The 19,589-nt window shown below is 48.9% G+C and overlaps 2 protein-coding genes across 2 annotated transcripts in view; one reads left to right on the top strand and one right to left on the bottom strand.

Moving 5' to 3' along the window:
• LOC130405937 (cyclin-dependent kinase-like 1) overlaps nt 1–351 on the bottom strand; it is an 8,827-nt gene extending 8,476 nt beyond the window's left edge. The window contains exon 1 of the mRNA XM_056611264.1: nt 1–351. This exon is cut by the window's left edge and continues 175 nt beyond it. The gene's annotated coding sequence lies outside the window, so the exon portion shown is untranslated.
• A 1,244-nt stretch (nt 352–1,595) lies between these two features.
• tgfb1a (transforming growth factor, beta 1a) lies at nt 1,596–16,412 on the top strand. Its single transcript, XM_056611489.1, has 6 exons — nt 1,596–3,863; nt 12,481–12,750; nt 13,264–13,498; nt 13,842–13,992; nt 14,642–14,752; nt 15,096–16,412. The coding sequence occupies exons 1-6, from the start codon at nt 3,533–3,535 to the stop codon at nt 15,141–15,143; spliced, it is 1,146 nt and encodes a 381-aa protein (XP_056467464.1). The 5' UTR covers nt 1,596–3,532; the 3' UTR covers nt 15,144–16,412.
• The last annotated feature ends 3,177 nt before the right edge of the window (nt 16,413–19,589 follow it).

Raw genomic sequence — 19,589 nt, 5'->3', positions numbered from 1 at the left:
ACTGGTCTCTCTCCCTCTGGTCTGGTCTGCGTCCTACTGGTCTGTCTCTCTCTGGTCTGCGCCCTACTGTCTCTCTCTCTCTCTCTCTCTGGTCCGGTCTACGTCCCACTGTTCTCTCTCTCTCTGGTCCGGTCTGAGTCCTACTATAGTCTCTACCTCTCTGGTCCGGTCTGAGTCCTACTGGTCTTTTCCCCCTGGTCCGGTCTGCGTCCTACTGGTACCTGCGTCGCCTTCGCTGGTCGCCAGATACCATGGTTATTTGGTCACAAACTGCACTTTGTTTCCTCTAAAAAAGTTTGTTTAATCTGTTCCGATTTATTCGATTCATGGTGATTTTGCTTCTGACTCGTATTCCCAACGACCCACCAACTAACTGGGCCTGTCTGTGTCTAACACAGGTACAGGTACCATGGAAACAACGCAGAAACTACACCGACACGCCGTAGCCCACGCAGAACCAATAGACATTCGCCAACGTAAGATGCATAAACAACGTAGCATGCTGCGTTTATAGCCTACCTACAGTCTGGGTTTATGGATTATACGGAGGACTCTTTTTTTAAAATTTCATTCAAAACTGTAGACCTTCGTTGAATATGAGCCGATTTGAAATCCACGCAAAGGATTATATTGACATGAGTTCAAGTCAGTGTGACTTATTTTCTCAACACACGGTGGCGGTGTATGCTAATTCAATTTCATTTACAGAATGAATCAGTACTAGTAAGCATTTATTATTTAATAACCACCTTTGTTACATTACCCCTTTCATCTTCTAAAATAAAAGAGTTGCATGCTGCCGAAAAACAGGGAGTGTGACCTTCTTCAAACAAAAAGTGTGATTCAAGTTGATTCAAAGCCGTTTTGATAGATTTTCTTTGATTGTAATTTTTATTGTTTTATTGTGATCTGTCAAATGGCTTATTAAATAGTTGTATTTAATAGGATATCATGGAAGTTTCTATACTTCATGTTTTCAAAGCAGATCCTATTGCTATTATATGAACAGTAGTCTATTTATTTGAAACACAATACAATAATATCGTCATCCGGGATGAACAAGGTTCAAGTTAGAATATCCCAGGTGGTTTCTGTGTTATCTCTTTGCATACTTTTTTGCGTATTAATAGCTTTTACTTTCATTCCCTGGGAATGCGCCTCCAGTCTGCTTACCATCAGCAATCAATAACGTAAACAATACGTCAGAGGGGAAACTTCAGTTCCTTGTTGAAAGTCCCCTTCTTAAACCAACGCTGTGGCAATCTGTGTGTGTGTTGCTTTGTGCTTGACCACTCTTTATGCAAAAATAGAGAGAGCTGCCCAGACCGGACAGCCCCAAGCCTGCTGGCTCCCCATCCTGTGTGATCCGACTGTTGTGTCTCCCAGTCTCTCTCCTCCACCTCTCCACCGACTCTGGATGTCTGGCAGCTGCTGCCTGCTGCTGGCACTGGGTGAATGCAGGCCCAGACACTAGTACCATGCAAATGCTTGTTGACACGCCACTCATAGCCGCGCCGGAGAGCCAGACCATACCAGGTTCTCTGTGGAGTGGCCCAGGCTGAACCCGACACAGGTTGTTGTGCTGCTGCTGCTGCTGCTGCTTCTTCCGGGCTTGTGTTCTGGCATGGAGACTCTGCTGTGCTGAGCAGCATGTGCTTTACACCGAGGCCGTTAGCCTCATTTCCTGGGCGGAGAGCTCCTCGCGCTATTAGACAAGCAACAGGAACCTTTAAAAAAAAGAAGAGGCTGAGACAGGGAGGGTGGGTGGAGGGTGAGAGGAGGGAAACACGAGGCAGCGAATAGAGAACTTGGTTGAGCACACGGCTCCCACAACACAAATCACTTTGTCACCAGCAAGCTCTGACAAGCAGACAGAGGAGGGAGAGAAAGAGAGAGGGAAAGAGTGATAGACATTGGTCTTGAAGGAGGAGGACAGAGAGCAAAAGAGGAGACAGAAGGGAAGACAAGTAACCAGAGAGCGAGAGAGAGTGGGAGAGAGAGTGAACAAGGGGAGGTGTTTCAGCCCGATAGTAGTGGAAGCACGAGAGGCAAGGTGTGAAACGATAGGAGCGACAGGAGGAGAAACAGGAGGAGGTTACCGTGGATGGGCTGTACTGGACAGAGACAGACGCTGCGAGTCCGGACCGGAGACTGAGAGCTGGAGAGAGAGAAGGATTCTCAACACGTTTCCCACGGCTGCCAGGAGAGAACAGGGTCTGCTACTTCACTCTCTAACTTTAAGAAAAAACAAACTTTGTTTAAACTTTTTTTTAACCAAAAAAAAGTACAAGAGGATTAGGTCTCTTTGTGCTTCCTTCGGAGTGTTGTTTATGATTGTTTGGTTCAGATAGCATCCTCGCTTTCTGATAGAACACATTCGAGCACTGTTTGTACGAGAAGGAGCTTGAACTCTGGTCTCAACTTTAAGTGTTGAAAGCATGTTCTTTACGCTGCCTTCATCACAAAAAAGAGGTAGTGGAAGTGAGGAGCCGTAATGGTTGCTTTTTTTTTTTTTTTTTAACCGGACTGATTCAGTTTGTGCCTGTAAATATATCAAGTAGGAGTCTGAAATACGGCACCTTCCCCTGCCCCTGGTATCTGACTATCAGCTGGGTGAGTCAGTCCTATCCCCCCTGGGATTTGAATGTGGGTTTGTTAAAGAAATGCCAGAGTTCATGTGACCCGGCGTCGGTGTTCGTGTTTCACTAGTCTACTGCTCCCTGGCCTGGATCGCTGCCACCACTTTGAAAGAACCCCAGAGCCATCTGTCCGCTGTGATCCAGTGGGCCGAGGATCAGGGACAGCGGTTTCAATCGAAGACGAAGAGGAAGAAAAAAAAGAGGCAGAGAGAGGCTAGGTGCTGGGGAGGCAGGCACTGAGAAGAAGTGAGAGTGTTCTGCCAACACCTTGTTCTATTACTGAGTGCTCTGCTGTCGGCTCCTCTCTCACACACTCTCTGCCTGCTCTCTGGCGCCTGAGTTAAGAGAAGGCACACTCTGTTACGGCCAACAGCGAGCCTGAGAAGCAGACCAGCTCTTGGTGGTGGAGATAGATTTTCGCTGGACATACCCGCGTGTCAACTATAGCGATATAGCTTGTTTTGGTGCTTTCTTGACTGCTGAAGTGTGCACCTTTTGCTGTGGGCCAAAGTTTTGTTTTGTCACACGCTAGCTGTTTTGGTGTGGGGCGCCTGACACCTCTGTGGGTGTTTTACCTGCGTGTGATTCAGACAGACACTGAACCGGGTGGGGGGGGGCGGTTGTTTTACTCATCGCGAGAGACAGCAGTGGCCTCTCTGGGTGGCTCTTGCCTCTGATCAGTCCGACTCTGGTCCCAGCACAGCCTCTTCACTTGAGCACACAAGCCATCCCTCAAGGCATCCCAGGAGCAGGCTCCCACATCGACCGAGGCGAGAGAGCGTCGTCCCAACTCACAAACACACAGAGAGACCGACAGAGAGCGGATACCTCGCACCCGCATCCAACCCGAGATCCGCGTTGCCTAGGTTTCCGTCACGGCCGACCTGGGCACCATGAGGCTGGCGTTGGCCGCCCTGGTGGCGGTGTGCGTGCTGGGCAGCGCCGGCGGCATGTCCACCTGCAAGACGCTGGACCTGGAGCTGGTGAAGAAGAAGCGCATCGAGGCCATCCGCGGCCAGATCCTCAGCAAGCTGCGGCTGCCCAAGGAGCCCGTGGCGGAGCAGGCGGGCGAGGGGGTGGCCATCCCCGCCGCCCTGCTGTCCCTGTACAACAGCACGGAGGAGATGCTGAGGGAGGAGCTGGACGCACCGCAGCCCGTCTCCGTGCAGCAGGAGGAGGAGGAGTACTTTGCCAAGGAGCTGCACAAGTTCACCATGAAGCACGGTGAGTCGGACGACGGACACCTGCGGTGCTATGACGTCACGGCCTACTGCTCTGTAGCGTGTGTCACACGTCGCATGCAGCCTGCGTCACACCTCAGCTATACCGGTTGCGCTACGTGCCGCACTGCTGTATTATGTTGCACATCACATACTACTGCATCACACGTCACCTGTGACTGTGCTTGGTGTGCTGACGTTTTACGCTGTACGTACCATACTAGCACTGCTACTATTATGGGCTATGAATATCCTACTGTTCACTGATCACATAGTTTGGTTAAACTACTTCAGACATCACCTATTGCTGTATTACACCACATACTAGTGTTCACATGACATACAAAGGTCAGATTACTTCCTACATAACTTCCTAGTAATGTTCTGCTCTGTACAATGTCATACTCCACATGCTGTACAACATCATGTTACATACATGCTGTATCACACATCAAATATCACCAAGTTCCATGATACAACTTGACATACTTCCATTATCACCCTTACATCTACAATGTGGTGAGAGAAAATAGTTTTCTCTGGGAGAAAATAGTTTTCTCTCAACACAGATGCAGTCTTAGTAATGACTATATAACACAGAGTTCCCCTCCAAAAGGCCATTTGGCATAAATACTTAATGTGATGTTGCTGCGCTGCCAGGAAAGATAAAGCAATGATCTGCAATTTTGTCTTAATTACTCTCTCCCACTCACTCACACACACACACACACACACACACACACACACACACACACACACACACACACACACACATACACATACACACACGCACACACACACACACACACACACACACGCACACAAAAACACACACACACACACACACACAGACACAGACACACGCACACGCACACACACACACACACACACACACACACACACACACACACACACACACACACACACACACACACACACACACACACACACACACACACACACACACAGTCACACCCAAACACATGCTGTGCACATAGAGCTGTATGTGTATTAGGTAGGACTTGTTGAGGTAAGGTCTCCTCAGAGAAATAAATGCCCTGTTTATTGCTCACAGAACTACAACCTACACCATTGCTTTGCCAATGTAAGCTCACGCTGGCAGTTTAAAGTGGTCGTCCTTACGATTGCACATCACCATGTTTATAAAAACAGCAAGCCCTTAGTTGTCTCTCAAGGGAATGCACCAGTACGTACTGGAATGTATTTTGTATATCCGAGCGTTCAAAAGTGTGTTCATCTGCTAGTTAATCCTTACCCCCACCAATAAACCCACCCCATAAATAAAGGAAGCCAATGTATAACGCTAACACATCCAATGGCGATCACTATAAACAAGGGCACGTAAAAGAAACCCACCAAATATGGAAATTCTTTATTTTTTATAGGACAAGCTGTATCCATTCACAATGCAATTGCCTAATGGAATGAGCATATTTAACCTCTTGGGCTGGGTGAGCTCGGGTCTAAGAGGCGGTGTTACCAATTCCCCCGGCATGTGTACCCCTTGTGTTTGGCTGGCGGCGGGCGGGGTTCAGAGATCACAGGCGGCGCGCGTTAGCAGGACACTGCAAACGGAGATGTTGTGCGCCGGCTCTCCTCGATCCAGGGGTATTTTTTTTTACTGCACTATTGTTTGTTTCTGTTGCAAAGAGCTGTTGCGTGTATCGCCAACTCCCCATTAACATCCATCTGAGAAAACAGACAATGACTCACAGGATCGCAGGGATAAACATTTTTCATCTTTTTTTTTTTTTTTTTGGGTGTTAATCTCTCCAGCCCTTGTGCAACATGAAGTTTTAATTTAAAAGACAAAAATCCTCATAGGAATGAGCCGGTCCATTGTGTGCGGCTTCATTAAAACATGCTTGGGTTCGCCTAGTTTGGAGGCGTGCTCGAGAGCACCACCGACCCAGCGGGCTCCATGTTGTTCTGCTCACATGATTGACAAAGAGAAAGGCGAGGTGGGGGAGTATGACATAAAAGAAGACGTGCTTTGCACTCCTTCACCCCGGCTCTGTCTCTCACTCCGCCGTTCTATTGCTTTTTTCTCTCCATAGGGGTCGTTGGGGGTGGGGGGGTGGGGGGGGGGGGGGGGGGGGGGGGGAGGGGGGGTTTCCTGTAACATGAGCTTCTCTCCCCAGCCCAGTCCTGACACTTGTTCCGCTTACATCTTTCTCTCCCTCTTTTCTTCTCTCCATCTCTTCTTTTAACCCCCCGCATTGCTCGCCTTCGCTGTCCATCGCTCTCTTTTTTGTCCCCTGCAGTTTCTATTTCTTCTTTCTTTATCTCTCTGGCTCTCTTTGCATATATATTTCTGTCACCCCATATCTCTCTCTCTCTCTCTTGCTAATTCTCCCCTCCTTCCCCCTATGTCCTCCCCCTCTCTCTCCCTCGTCTCACTCTCTCCTCCACATCTCCCTCTCTCTCTGCCCTGTCTCTGTCTGACTCTCCCCCTCTCTATCTCTGTACCCTCTCTTTGTTTCCCTTTGTCTCTCACTAGCTCACTCTCTCTCTGTCCCTCTCGCTCTCTCTCTGTCTCTCTCTCTCTCCCCCTTCTGTCTGTCTATGTGTCCCTCTCTCTCTCTGTCTCTCTCTCTCCCCCTTCTGTCTGTCTATGTGTCCCTCTCTCTCTCTGTCTCTCCCCCTTCTGTCTGTCTATGTGTCCCTCTCTCTCTCTGTCTCTCTCTCTCCCCCTTCTGTCTGTCTATGTGTCCCTCTCTCTCTCTCTCTCTCTCCCTCTCTCTCTCTGTCCCTCTCGCTCTGTCTCTCTCTCTCCCCCTTCTGTCTGTTTATGTGTCCCTCCCTCTCTCTCTCTCTGCCCCTCTCTCTCTCTATCTCCCTCTCTCTCTCTGTCCCGCTCCCTCTCTCTCCCCCTCTCTGTCTCTTTTCCTCCCCCCCCCCCCAAACAAGCACTTCCTGAGTGTATTATCGGTGTGTTTGTGGCAGAGCAGCTTGGCAGGAAGGAAGGAAGGCTGATAGCCACTGGGTCAGAGGATGACTCAGGTCTGGTCCCTGGCTGTGCCCATGGGGTTGGGGGGGTTCATAACTTCTTTACCCCCCCCTCCCACACTTTACCCCTGAAAGCTTCAAAACACCCAGCCTTTCTTCCTGAGGTGGGAAGTCAAGTGTAACGGTGACTCAGTGTGTGTGTGTGTGTCTGTATGCGTGTGTGTGTGTGTGCGTGTGTGTATGCATGGGTGAGTGTGGACACGCGTTCAGGCTCACAGACATTGTAAGTGCCGGGGGAACCACACATCAGAGAAGAGGCACGCTCCGTTGGAAGGAAAAAGTTGACTAAGAACCTTGTTCCAACAATCTCATTAAGGCTGCCGGGCCTTTAATCGTCTCCAACTCCCAACGTGTGGTTCCCGGGTGTTGTGATGACTTGCTCCCTGTTTCCCTGGTAGCCCTGCGGCATTGCGTCTCTTGTGTACGCAAAAATTGTAATAACTTAATGCTATGTCTCTATTTACTCATCATTTTGGTAATTGCGCGCAGGATTAGGAGAAATCCCAGCAGTCCGTTCACAGGAGCGTCCTCCCCATTTAAAGAGCCCACACAATTCTGTCTTGGGCTCGGTCCAAAGGTAATTAAGCTGGCATACACAGTACAGCCTTCTTGCATTGTTTTGCCCTTCTTGCTGAGAGGGAGCCAAACGAGCCAGCACAAGTCATAGAAGGGCTGTAACTCTAAGGCAGTGAGGCGTCCTTACTTCACCAACGTCTGAGCACCACTGACACGTCCTCCTCTCAGTTTCCATCCACCAACCACACCAATGACACCGTCACACAACACTACAACAAAACACGCCACCACCCACTCACAGTACACCCGATGGAGGTGTTGGTGTTGGTGGTGGTAGGACAGCAACCTCATTGGTACACTACCATTAACCTTCCATCAACACCACCACCTCCATCACCCACCACCAATAACAATAACACAACGTCTTCCCCCCAATAAAAACAACAACAACAACAGACCTCTGACATCACCCCATAGCGGTGGTTATAGTGTTGGGGGTGGCAGGGCAGTGGAGGGGGGTGGAGGTGGAGGTGTTTCAGAGGGAGGGAGGTGGGGACAAGCTGGCAGCCGGAGGGTGGAGCTCAGCAAAGGGAGGAGAGGCAGGTATTTAGCTTGTTGCTGGAATTTGGATCCTACCGCTGGTAATTACAGAGCTGTCTCTCTGCCTGTCACAACAGCGGCCCTTGACTTACATAGGTACAGCACCGTCCCTCCACGCACCCGCCTACACACCTGCACGCAGGCTTGAGCTGTCGAGCTGGCTGGGAGAGAGCGCAGCCCTCTCACAACACTTTTAGTCACGCTCTGCGTAGCATGCCAAGCTAGTGTTGCATTATACTCCCCTCGGGCCTCGTTTCTTGTCCTCAGCCGCGGGTCCAATACGCTAAGTCCCTGTTCCGCATCGCCTCGCTCAGGTACAACTGGGATGCCCTGTTTATTACAGTGTAGGTGGGGGCGGTCCTGGCACATTATACCACAGTATGATTCATCTTTCAATATCGGGAAACCCAGCCTTGATCTATTCCTTACTTCACCGTATCGTACATGTGTGTGGACAGACTTTGTTTCCTGATGTTTGAATACCTCTCCTCAAAGCCATATATTGTCAGCCTCCTTTCTCTTTGGTTGTATGTATGTTATTCCTTTCCCTTGGTATTTCCAGCCAGACCTCTGCCAATACCCTATACACTATTCTAAATTCCCATTCCCAACCGTAAATCTGCTAAGCTAACATGTTGTCAGTTATTTGGCCTGGTTCCAGTTAAATGTCATCCCTTCTCTCTCAGCGCCTCACGGCAGCTCCACTCGTTACGGGTTTGTTGTTCTAGGGTTGGAAACACAAGCTGAGGTTGGCCCCATGTTGGCCCGGTGGAGGGAATGTGAGGAGGGCCGAGACGACAAGGGACCCATGGAGGGGGTTAGTTGGTACGGGGTACGGCTTAGACCTCCCTGGTATAGCTGGGACCTCCCTGGTACAGTTAAGACCTCCCTGGTACAGCTGGGACCTCACTGGTACAGTGAAGACCTTCCTGGCATGATTCAGACCTCCCTTGTACAGCTGAGACCTTCCCGGTACAGCTGAGACCTTCCTGGTACAGCTGAGACCTTCCTGGCATGATTCAGACCCCTGGTACAGCTGAGACCTTCCTGGTACAGCTGAGACCTTCCTGGCATGATTCAGCCCCCTGGTACAGCTGAGACATTCCTGGTACAGGGAAGACCTTCCTGGCATGATTCAGCCCCCTGGTACAGCTGAGACATTCCTGGTACAGGGAAGACCTTCCTGGTACAGCTGAGACCTCCCTAGTATGATTCAGACCCCTGGTACAGCTAAGACCTTCCTGGCACAGCTGAGACCTTCCTGGTACAGTGAAGACCTCCCTGGTACAGCTGAGACCTCCCTGGTACAGCTGAGACCTTCCTGGTACAGGGGAGACCTCCCTGGTACAGCTGAGAACTTCCTGGTACAGGGGAGACCTCCCTGGTACAGCTGAGACCTTCCTGGTACAGGGAAGACCTCCCTGGTACAGCTGAGACCTTCCTGGTACAGGGGAGACCTCCCTGGTATAGCTGAGACCTTCCTGGTACATTGAAGACCTTCCTGGTACAGCTGAGACCTTCCTGGTACAGGGAAGACCTTCCTGGTACAGCTGAGACCTTCCTGGTACAGCTGAGACCTTCCTGGTACAGGGAAGACCTTCCTGGTACAGCTGAGACCTTCCTAGTACAGCTGAGACCTCCCTAGTATGATTCAGACCCCTGGTACAGCTGAGACCTTCCTGGTACAGCTGAGACCTTCCTGGTACAGGGAAGACCTCCCTGGTACAGCTGAGACGTCCCTGGTACAGCTGAGACCTTCCTGGTACAGGGGAGACCTCCCTGGTACAGCTGAGACCTTCCTGGTACAGTGAAGACCTTCCTGGTACAGCTGAGACCTTCCTGGTACAGGGAAGACCTTCCTGGTACAGCTGAGACCTTGCTGATACAGTGAAGACCTCCCTGGTACAGTGAAGTCCTCCTTGGTACAGCTGAGACATCCCTGGTACAGCTGAGTCTTCCCTAGTACAGCTGAGACCTCCCTGGTACGAGTCAGACCATGCAGGGTCTGGTTCCATTGGGCTCAGGTTCTGGCCCAAAAGGACTCTCAGAATATTAAACTGGAGCTGAGGGTTGAGTTAAGTCCTGGCCTTGGCAAGCTTGGGCAGGGTGGGATGTTTGGTTTGGGGCCAGACCCCAGGCTCCATTAATATATATCTGATAGTATGTATCCACCCACACACACACACACACACACACACACACACACACACACACACACACACACACACACACACACACACACACACACACACACACACACACACACACACACACACACACACACACACACACACATGCAGATGCACATACACCCAAACACTTATGCATATGCACAAACACACACACACACACACACACACACACACACACACACACACACACACACACACACACACACACACACACACACACACACACACACACACACACACACACACACACACACACACACACACACACACACACAAACACCCCCACACACACCCCCACTAAATCCAACTGTTTATCAACCTTTCCACACACGCCAGTGATACCCAAGCCCAAAATGGTGCATTGCTGGGCCTCTCTCTATTTCCCCTCCCTCTGTTAACCATTTCCATACTTCCCCTCTATCTCTCTCACTCTCTCTTTCACTCTCTCTATCTCTCTCACTCTCTCTTTCACTCTCTCTCTCTCTCTCCGTCGTATCTGCCTTTCAGCTCGTATCACTGCACGTCTGTGCTTTGAGGCCTTATCCCTTGTAGATATCTATGTAAATGACTGGTGGTAAAACCCATAGAAAGCCTGACTCTGTTTTTCGTCAGCTGTACAAAAGAATGTTCCTCCTGTCAGGCTGTGGTCTATTCTAATGCTGGCCCGGAGCCATAGAGGCCTTTTACAAGGTCGACCCACCAGCAATTTTTAAAAGTTAGTTTGGCTGCGTTTCAAGTAATTGGGTAACACTACATCGCCTTTGCTCCAAGAGTCTTTGGTATGTTTAACATATGTCTCAAGCTGTGTAAATACTTGTTTAAAATACAATTTGGATAAAGGTTTTGTCATTAATTCCATCAATCAGTCCACCATCGGTATTCCAGTATTCTAGAAACATGGAATAGCCCACTAACACTTTGGGAAGTATTTGGACGTCAGTTTAAGACTAGCGCTAAATACGAGAGGAAAGCGTGTCGAAACAACCAAGCCACATTTTTATTGGATATAATTTGAACAATAGTGTGTATCCCGGTCATAGGATGATGAATTGGATGATAGATGCTGGGCTGGGTTGGTTTTTACCGTGAAGAAGTAGTTAATTATGCAATACATTAGGTTGCTAAGATAAAAAAACAAGATTACATTAGATCGAGTTATATATTCACACTGAGATGATTTGATTTGTAGTTCCTGTTGAAAAATGCTTTACATGGGTATGCTCATGTTTCACATACTATTCGCTGAATACTCTTCTCACAATTTTCTGAAATAGTATTAGAATGGTGAGTTCCACCTGACTGTTTATTTACTGATAATAATTGTTATTGTTAGATTTGATTCCATGCGTTAGGCATTGAAAGGAATAAATTCATTACAATGCCTAAACAAGACTCTAGAAATGAGAGTCATATTGCGACCGGTCAATGATGAAGAGTCATCTCGGCCACTAATAATCACAACACCGATAGTCCTGGAAAGTTCCTGGTAGTGTAAGTCCCCTTGTGATTTCTACTTGCGCAACGATGATGTCACTGGTGATGTCACTGATGCTAGGTATTAGGCCAATTAGGGAATCCGGTTGGTGGACTCACAGAAGTACTTTCAAGGGTATTTAAACTTTTTCATTTTTTATCCGTGCACAACATATTTTCACAGACATTAGTAACATGATTTCGATGATCTGGGAGCAGAGAGCAGGGGTTTCAACAGTCAACCGACAACTTTTTCTGTGTTCATTATGCTGTATATGTACAATTCCGGCATCCCTGTCACTCTTTGGTAACATTTAAATTAAGGATATTTCATATTTCATGAAAACATTTCACTTTTTAAATTGACTATATTGTATTGCCATTACTATATCGTTGTGTTGATAGTTTTTACATATTTTATTTAAGTTATTTTAAACCCCAACATGTAATATTGAGCCCCTCTCAGTTTGTAGGTGTGAGAGACTTTTAGAATTACAAAAACTCAATAACTGGCTGGTAACGTTGTTACCTGAACTAGGGTGGGTGCGGTGAGAGTGAAGTGTTTAGCCAGTGCGGATTCTTGGCCAGCATATATCAGTACAGATATCTATTATATTTATATATTAGATGGGATTTTATTGATGACATTATAGTAATCACCATCAATCAGCATTGAGTACGGATATGTCCAGGTTATTCAAAGCTACGAGCTAGTGCAAATGTTCAACATTGCTACTTTGACTCAACGTATTGTCCAGCTTTGTAAGGACGACGGGTTAAATGTGCTGATTCTGAACGCTCTCCCTCCAGTCGAGCACAGCACCAAGCAGAACCTCCCCATGGCCTTCAACATGAGCGAGATGCGCCGTAGCATCGGAGGCTACCAGCTCCTGACCAGCGCTGAGCTGCGTCTGCAGATCAAGAACCCGGGCATCGAGAACGAGCAGCGGGTGGAGCTGTACGAGGGCCTGGGGGCCGGCGCCCGCTACCTGGCCTCACGCTTCCTCACCAACCAGTTCAAGGACAAGTGGCTGACCTTTGACATCACCGAGACCCTGCAGAAATGGCTGCAGAGCGACGGTAGGCCCGTCTGTCTGCCCGTCTGTCTGTCGCCCCCCGTCGATCGGTCTGACCGTCTGTCGATCTGTCTATCAGTCTTTATGGCGATCCGCCTGCATGTCTGTCTATCGATCTGTCTGTCTTGTCCGTCTGTCTGTATAGTGACCCGTCTACATGTCTGTCTGTCTGTCTGTACATCTAGTGATCCGTCTCTCTTTATAGTGATCCATCTGCATGTCTGTCTATCGATCTGTCTGTCTGTCTGTCTGTATATTGACCCCCGTCTGCATGTCTTTCTGTATCTGTGTACGTCTAGCGATCTGTCGATCCGTGCCCCCGCATGGCCATCCGTGTGTCTGTCCATCCACCCCTCTATGTATGAATCTGTCCATCCCAACCGTCGATTCATCCATCTCTCATCAATTCAAATTGTTTGTTTCATATATAGGCTAACATATGGTATACGCCAGTGTCTGTATCCATCAGAAGTCAAGCCGTACCGTTGAACTCTCAAACCCTGTTTTTGGTGTGCAGCGGTCGAAGAGGGCTTCCAGCTGAGGCTGTTCTGTGAGTGCGGCAACTCGTCCATAGACAGCACCTTCAGCTTCCGCGTGTCCGGGACCGAGAAGAACAGGGGGGACAAGGAAATCCTGCAGAATAACTTGCCCAAGCCCTACATCCTGGCCATGTCCATCCCCAAGAACAGCAGCAGCCAGGGCGGTTCGCGCAAGAAGAGGTCCACGGAGGCTGGTGGAGGATCCTGCACAGAGTAAGTAGCTGAGCTAGTGGGAGTCTATAGGTGCTCTTAAAATGGGATTACAATTAAGAGTTTAGGTTAACTTCATTACATTTCTGAAGCGATAGGAATTTTATAACTGGGTGTCGGTGGTAACACGGGAATAATTACCGCTTATCGCCTAAGGTGTCGCCAAAGAGAACAAAAATCCTTGAGATTGCTTCAATAATTTAGCCTAGTTAAGCTTTTCTTTGTTTAGGTTTAGGTTGGCTATTGTGCATTAGTTGGATTTGGTTTTGTTTGGCTTAGCATCATTTGTTTGGTTTTGTTTATCTTGGGTTGGTCTAATTCCTGTCTTTCAACTTTGCTCCTCCAGTCAGACGGAGAGCTGTTGTGTGCGTAAGCTGTACATAGACTTCCGGAAGGACCTGGGCTGGAAATGGATCCACAACCCCAAGGGTTACCATGCCAACTACTGTATGGGGTCATGCACCTACATCTGGAATGCAGAGAACAAATACTCCCAGGTAACACACGGCGTCTGTGGTTTCAGATAGTGCATGTAGCTTGGTTGTTAAAGCTAGCGCTGGGCCTTGACTTTCTAGGCTCCTGTTTCTGCCTCTCTCCCCCCTCCCCCTCCATCTCTCCTCCCTCCCTCCCTCCCTCCCTCTGTATGGGACTCCAGCCCAAACAACCTGGTGTGAACCACCAAGGCTTGGATCTTGAACAACTCTGTCTATCTATCGCCCTCTCTCTTTCTCGTCCTGTCACTATTTGTCCTTCTCTTCTGCTCTCTCTCTCTCTCTCTCTCTCTCTCCCCCCTCTCTCTCTCTCTCTCTCTCTCTCTCTCTCTCTCTCTCTCTCTCTCTCTCTCTCTCTCTCTCTCTCCCCCCCTCTCTCTCTCCCCCCCTCTCTCCCTCTCTCTCTCTGTCTCTCTCTCTCTCTCCCTCTCCCTCTCCCTCTCTCTCTCTCTCTCTCTCTCTCTCTCTCTCTCCCCCCCTCTCTCTCTCCCCCCCTCTCTCCCTCTCTCTCTCTGTCTCTCTCTCTCTATCCCCCTCTCTCCCTCTCCCTCTCTCCCTCGGTCTCTCTGACGTGTCATGTAGCTCTTGCCAGAGGTCATGTTGAGGTAGATATAATGAGGTTCTAAACGGGCTCTTTCGCTGTAATGACTACCAGATCCTGGCTCTGTACAAGCACCACAACCCCGGAGCCTCCGCCCAGCCCTGCTGCGTGCCTCAGGTCCTGGACCCCCTGCCCATCCTCTACTACGTGGGCAGACAACACAAGGTAGCTCCCTCTCTCTCTCACCCTCCAGTCAAACTCATAGTCAGTGGGTGTCTTTCTTCTCATGTTTTTTTTTCTTATTTTCTATGCTTATAGCTTGAGACCACTGTAAGAGACTTGTATTTGGTTCTGCTCCGCTCAACCAATCCTTATTTTGTCTGATACATAATTCCTTTTCATCATATCTTCATCAGAAAGGTCATACTGTACTTTTATTTATTATAAGAAAGGGAGGTCAGAAACCCGATTGGGTTTGTTGAAAATACCATAGTAAGCATTGTTCTAATCCTTTGGGTTAATCATTCGTCTTTGTGATTATGCTGAGGATGCTTGTGTGCTCTTGCAGGTGGAGCAGTTGTCCAACATGATCGTGAAGTCCTGCAAGTGTAGCTAAGGGGATCGGACCTGCTGAGCGCGCACGCCGCGCCAGTGGACAGGACCCCGCGTCGTCGGGGAGACCCCGGGGGTTCCTGAGAGCGATTTAACCGTAATGTCACGGAGGAAAAGGCGGCGAAAAAGAAGAAAATAAAAAAGGGTTTCAGAATCACAAATGTTCCAGCCTCCACCTCCCTCCCTCCGTAGGCCAACAAGAGCACAGACTTACTTTTAGAGATGTATGTTTTATTTTTAATGCGACTTTATATCCTGCCTTTAATAATAATAATAATGATAACGATTATCACAAACCATTCTTCTTCAACTTTAATATGTTATTTATTTGTTTTGTAAAGTGTGAGAATGGAGAGAAATGATGCCCGAGGCCCGCTGTGGACTGGGTGGGATGTGAACTCTCCACCAGGAGATGACACGTATCAGACTAGTGATGGATGGGGGGATAGAATAGATGGATGGAAGGACGGATGGATATCACGGATAAAAACGTGCGACCTGGTAGGACAGGGCATTAAGGACATTCCTGCCAACGAAACGACAGCACCACCAGCCAAAACAAGACAAACCGGTCCCACACAGACGGGTTGTGAGACTCTCAGGGCTGGAAACAAGTGGGATATTTCCTCGTGGACCTGCTGCTGAACTATAAACAATGCAGATGGTAGTTTCGGCGGAGAATCTGGAGTTAGATGCTTTCCGCGGCTTCCCGCTCCAGGTCCTTGTCAATTTAACATTTTACGTTGTATAATTTGTACCCCGTCTGACTGAACAGAGACCTTTTTGTGTGTTTATGCCTGCCGTGCCGTCAAAGCCAATGAGTAACATCAGTGGTCGTGCGAGTGGTGGCGGTTTGTTTTCTCAGCTCTTATTTGGGAGCCTTCTTGTTGTCTTTAGAGGGCTGGGTTAGGGGGATGTGGTTGCCATGTTTGTTTAGGGGCAGGCAATTTAAAATCTATGAACACATTTGTGGCTCTTTTTATTTTTTTGTTCATAGGCCACTGGCAATTGGGGACAGTTCACTGTCTTTTATTCAAGGTGTCTTGGCTTCTGTCTGTAGTGTCGCTCTTTGCACAACCCAGTACTTTCAAGAGGATTCATTCATCCTTATTCAGTCTACGGCTTTCACTTCCAGCAATACATCGTACACGTGTCTTTCCATTCCTCTTTTGTTGCCATGGTTTTTATATTGCACTTGTTGTTTTTGAAAGTCTCCATCCTTTGTAAATATTGCAGGAACTTGAAATAAACATTGACTTGTTAATTTATGATTAATGTGGAAGAATTATTCCAAGTGGAAACATTTTGTTTTTTATTTGTGCGCTTGTGCGTGTGTTTGTTTGATGCGTGGGTGAGTGGGGGGTGACGTGGTACAGGCAATTTAGTTGTTTGTCAACGTCAGAAACGACTCTCCCATTGGAAAAGGGCAGTGCATGCCAAGTTTGTGTGCGTGTGTGTGTGTGTGTTTGCGCGTGTGTGTGTGTGTGTGTGTGTGTGTGTGTGTGTGTGTGTGTGTGTGTGTGTGTGTGTGTGTGTGTGTGTGTGTGTGTGTGTGTGTGTGTGTGTGTGTGTGTGTGGTCCATAGCAGAGCAAAAGGAGACACCTGTCTACTGTGGACCAATGAGAGCTAAACCCCACTATGTGCCTCTAAACCAAACCCTGCCCTCCTAAACTCAACCTTACTCCTCTAGACCCAGCGTGTCTCCCTAAACACCGCCCTGTCCCGCTTAACTCCACCATACCCCTTTAAGTCCCACCCTGCGCTCCTCAACCCCACCCTGTCCACTAAACCCACCCTGCCCCACTAAACCTCACCCTGTCACGCTTAACCCCAACTGCCGCTGCTAAACTCAACCCTGTCTCTAAATGCCCTCCCTGTCAACCTAAACCTCACCCTGCCCCACTAAGCCTAACCCGGTGCCTCTAAAACTATATTTACCGATCTCAACCCTATACCATACCTCTCTCAACCCCACCTTGTCCCTCTAAGCCCCACCTTGTCCCCTTAAGCCTCACTCTGGCCCACTAAACCCCACCCTCTCCTTCTAAACCCCACCTTGTCTTCTTAAACCTCACCATGTCCCCTTAAACCCAACTCTGTCCCTGTAGACACCACGTCCTTCTTAACCCCACCTTGTCCCCTTAAACCTCACCATGTCCCTCTAACCCCCCCTCTGCTCCTGTAGACACCACCCTGTTCCTTAAACCCCACCCTGTCCCCTTCAACCCCAAACCGTTCCTGGAGACACAACCCTGTCCCCTTAAACCCCACTATGTTCCTGAAGACATCACCCTGTCCCCTTAAACCCCACCCTGCTCCTCAGTCCTGTGGGGGATTACTGGCAGCCCATGAGGCTGCAGGCCCAGACCCGTTGGATACTCCCAGGCTTCTGCGCCGTGACAACATGGAAAACTAAACACAGACATTTAGATACACACACACACACACACACACACACACACACACACACACACACACACACACACACACACACACACACACACACACACTCTCACCCCCCCATTTATACACATATAAATATACGTACATTCTCACGCACACGCACACACACACACACACACACACACACACACACACACACACACACACACACACACACACACACACATTCCATAACATTGCCGCGAGAGGCATGTAAAGGGTTACGTCCATCTGACGTGGGGGGCTGTCAGTGTCACAAGCGAGCATAGCCATCAAAACACTACACTGATGATGTTCGCTACGGTTTATCTTAACGCACCACTTATTTTCATATGATTGGATAACAACATCAATCGAGCGACTTTTGTTTGCAAAGAATATCCTCCTTCTCCAAGAATTGCTGGAAACTGGACATACTGCGGGACAGAATCCTTGCCCGATCCTCTTCTTCTATTGAGCTCTATGGCGGTTGGCATACCTTTTCCACGACCAGCATTTTTCGACAGGCCCTGGGAACCATATATTCTGGCATAACTATGCCATGTCTGAAAGGGCGCATGATGGAAATTTTCTAGAACATAGCTGCATGTGTGAATAGTGAAAATTCCTAGCGTTGCCTGAAAGGCTATCTCAATAATTTACCGGCAAAACTATGTGAAAGAGGCTTTACATACGTGGTGTGCTAGGTCAGTAGGCTAGGTTAGCATACAGCTGGCTGCTACAACCAGCATGGGGCATTCATCTGGGCTATCTTCTGCCATCAGTGATCAAGTTTCACTGGGTCGAAGAGGGGGGGACTTCCCTCCCCGATGCTGGCACAAAGACACCATCTGTCCTTCAAAATGATATAAACAAAATCAGAAACACGATCACTATAATTATATGCCTTCTTCTCTCACCTCCCATAAGTCATTGGGTTTAAACACTGGCAGGTCTTGATTTGGTAATGATGACAGTGTTTATCAAATGTGCTTGGTTTCCCAAGGGGGGGGGGGGGGGCAAGAAGAATGTGTTCTCTTCCAAGCAAACAGGATCATTATTAAAGCCCAAACACGCAAAACACAAGTTTCCCCTGAAAGAGACAAGCTCATTAAAGTACCGTTGCCGTTGACGCCGGCGGCTCCACCTGTTTCACTTTCCCTGTCATGACCCGACGCAGAGTGAATGTCAAGGCCTTCACGAGTCTCGGGGAATGCTAATGGGAGGGTCTTCCTGCAGGCTGGTTGACAAGCCTCATCCTCTATGTCTTCGCCAGCTGCTTCCCCCCCGGACCCCCGGGGGCTCTTTACCCGCAGACCGCTGACTCGGCGGGGCCACCGTCCCCGCGGTTCACGCTCTGCACCTGCAGAGCTCCCTGGGGGGGGGGGGGGGGGGGGGGGGGGGGGGGTGCGCCTCCACACGGAGAACCACTCAGAGGGGAACCATGGGCGTCCGAGGAGCCGAAAGAAACGAAAAGAGGTCGCTGACACCAGGGGAACCGGACTATTCCGATGAATCGGAGGAGTCTGGGAAATCTGACAGGAACACGGGGAATCGGGAGGAGACCCGAGGCGTCAGGAGAGTGAGCGGAATCGGACATTCGGGGAGTTAGGGGAATCAGGGGAACCTGATGAAGAAGCCCAATTAGAGCGGAGGAGAGAAATCAGAGGATTCCGAACAATTGGAGGAAGCGGCGGAACCGGAGGACCACCAAGAATGCTCTTCTGTTTTAAATTAACCAGACGGAACACAAACCGCAATTAATTGCAACGTGTATTCAAAATTGAAAGGCACAAATGTGTCGAGGTGTTGGTGAAAGTTCTCAAGCGCGGCTTCTCAGCTCTGTCTATTGTTAATAAAGACTTATTCTGACTTAAAATGATACTGAATCAATAATAAACATCGTTAAACACAAAATCCTTTGATATTGCATTTTTAAGAGCTGTATCCATACCGCTCTAATCAAACCAAGTTTGATTTATCGGTCGATTGAGTTGGAATCCACAGATGTGCAACCCCTGGCACCTG

The sequence above is a fragment of the Gadus chalcogrammus genome, chromosome 16 (assembly GCF_026213295.1).
Source record: "Gadus chalcogrammus isolate NIFS_2021 chromosome 16, NIFS_Gcha_1.0, whole genome shotgun sequence".
In the NCBI taxonomy this organism is placed as follows: Eukaryota; Metazoa; Chordata; class Actinopteri; order Gadiformes; family Gadidae; genus Gadus; species Gadus chalcogrammus.
The sequence above is the reverse complement of the archived record's forward strand: the minus strand, read 5'-3'. Positions and strand labels throughout refer to the sequence as shown.

Coding starts and splice junctions, on each gene's coding strand:
- tgfb1a (XM_056611489.1), top strand. CDS start 3,533: ATGAGGCTGGCGTTGGCCGCCCTGGTGGCGGTGTGCGTGCTGGGCAGC. Junction 3,864..12,480: donor CAAGTTCACCATGAAGCACG/GTGAGTCGGACG, acceptor CTCTCCCTCCAG/TCGAGCACAGCACCAAGCAG. Junction 13,499..13,841: donor GGTGGAGGATCCTGCACAGA/GTAAGTAGCTGA, acceptor TTGCTCCTCCAG/TCAGACGGAGAGCTGTTGTG.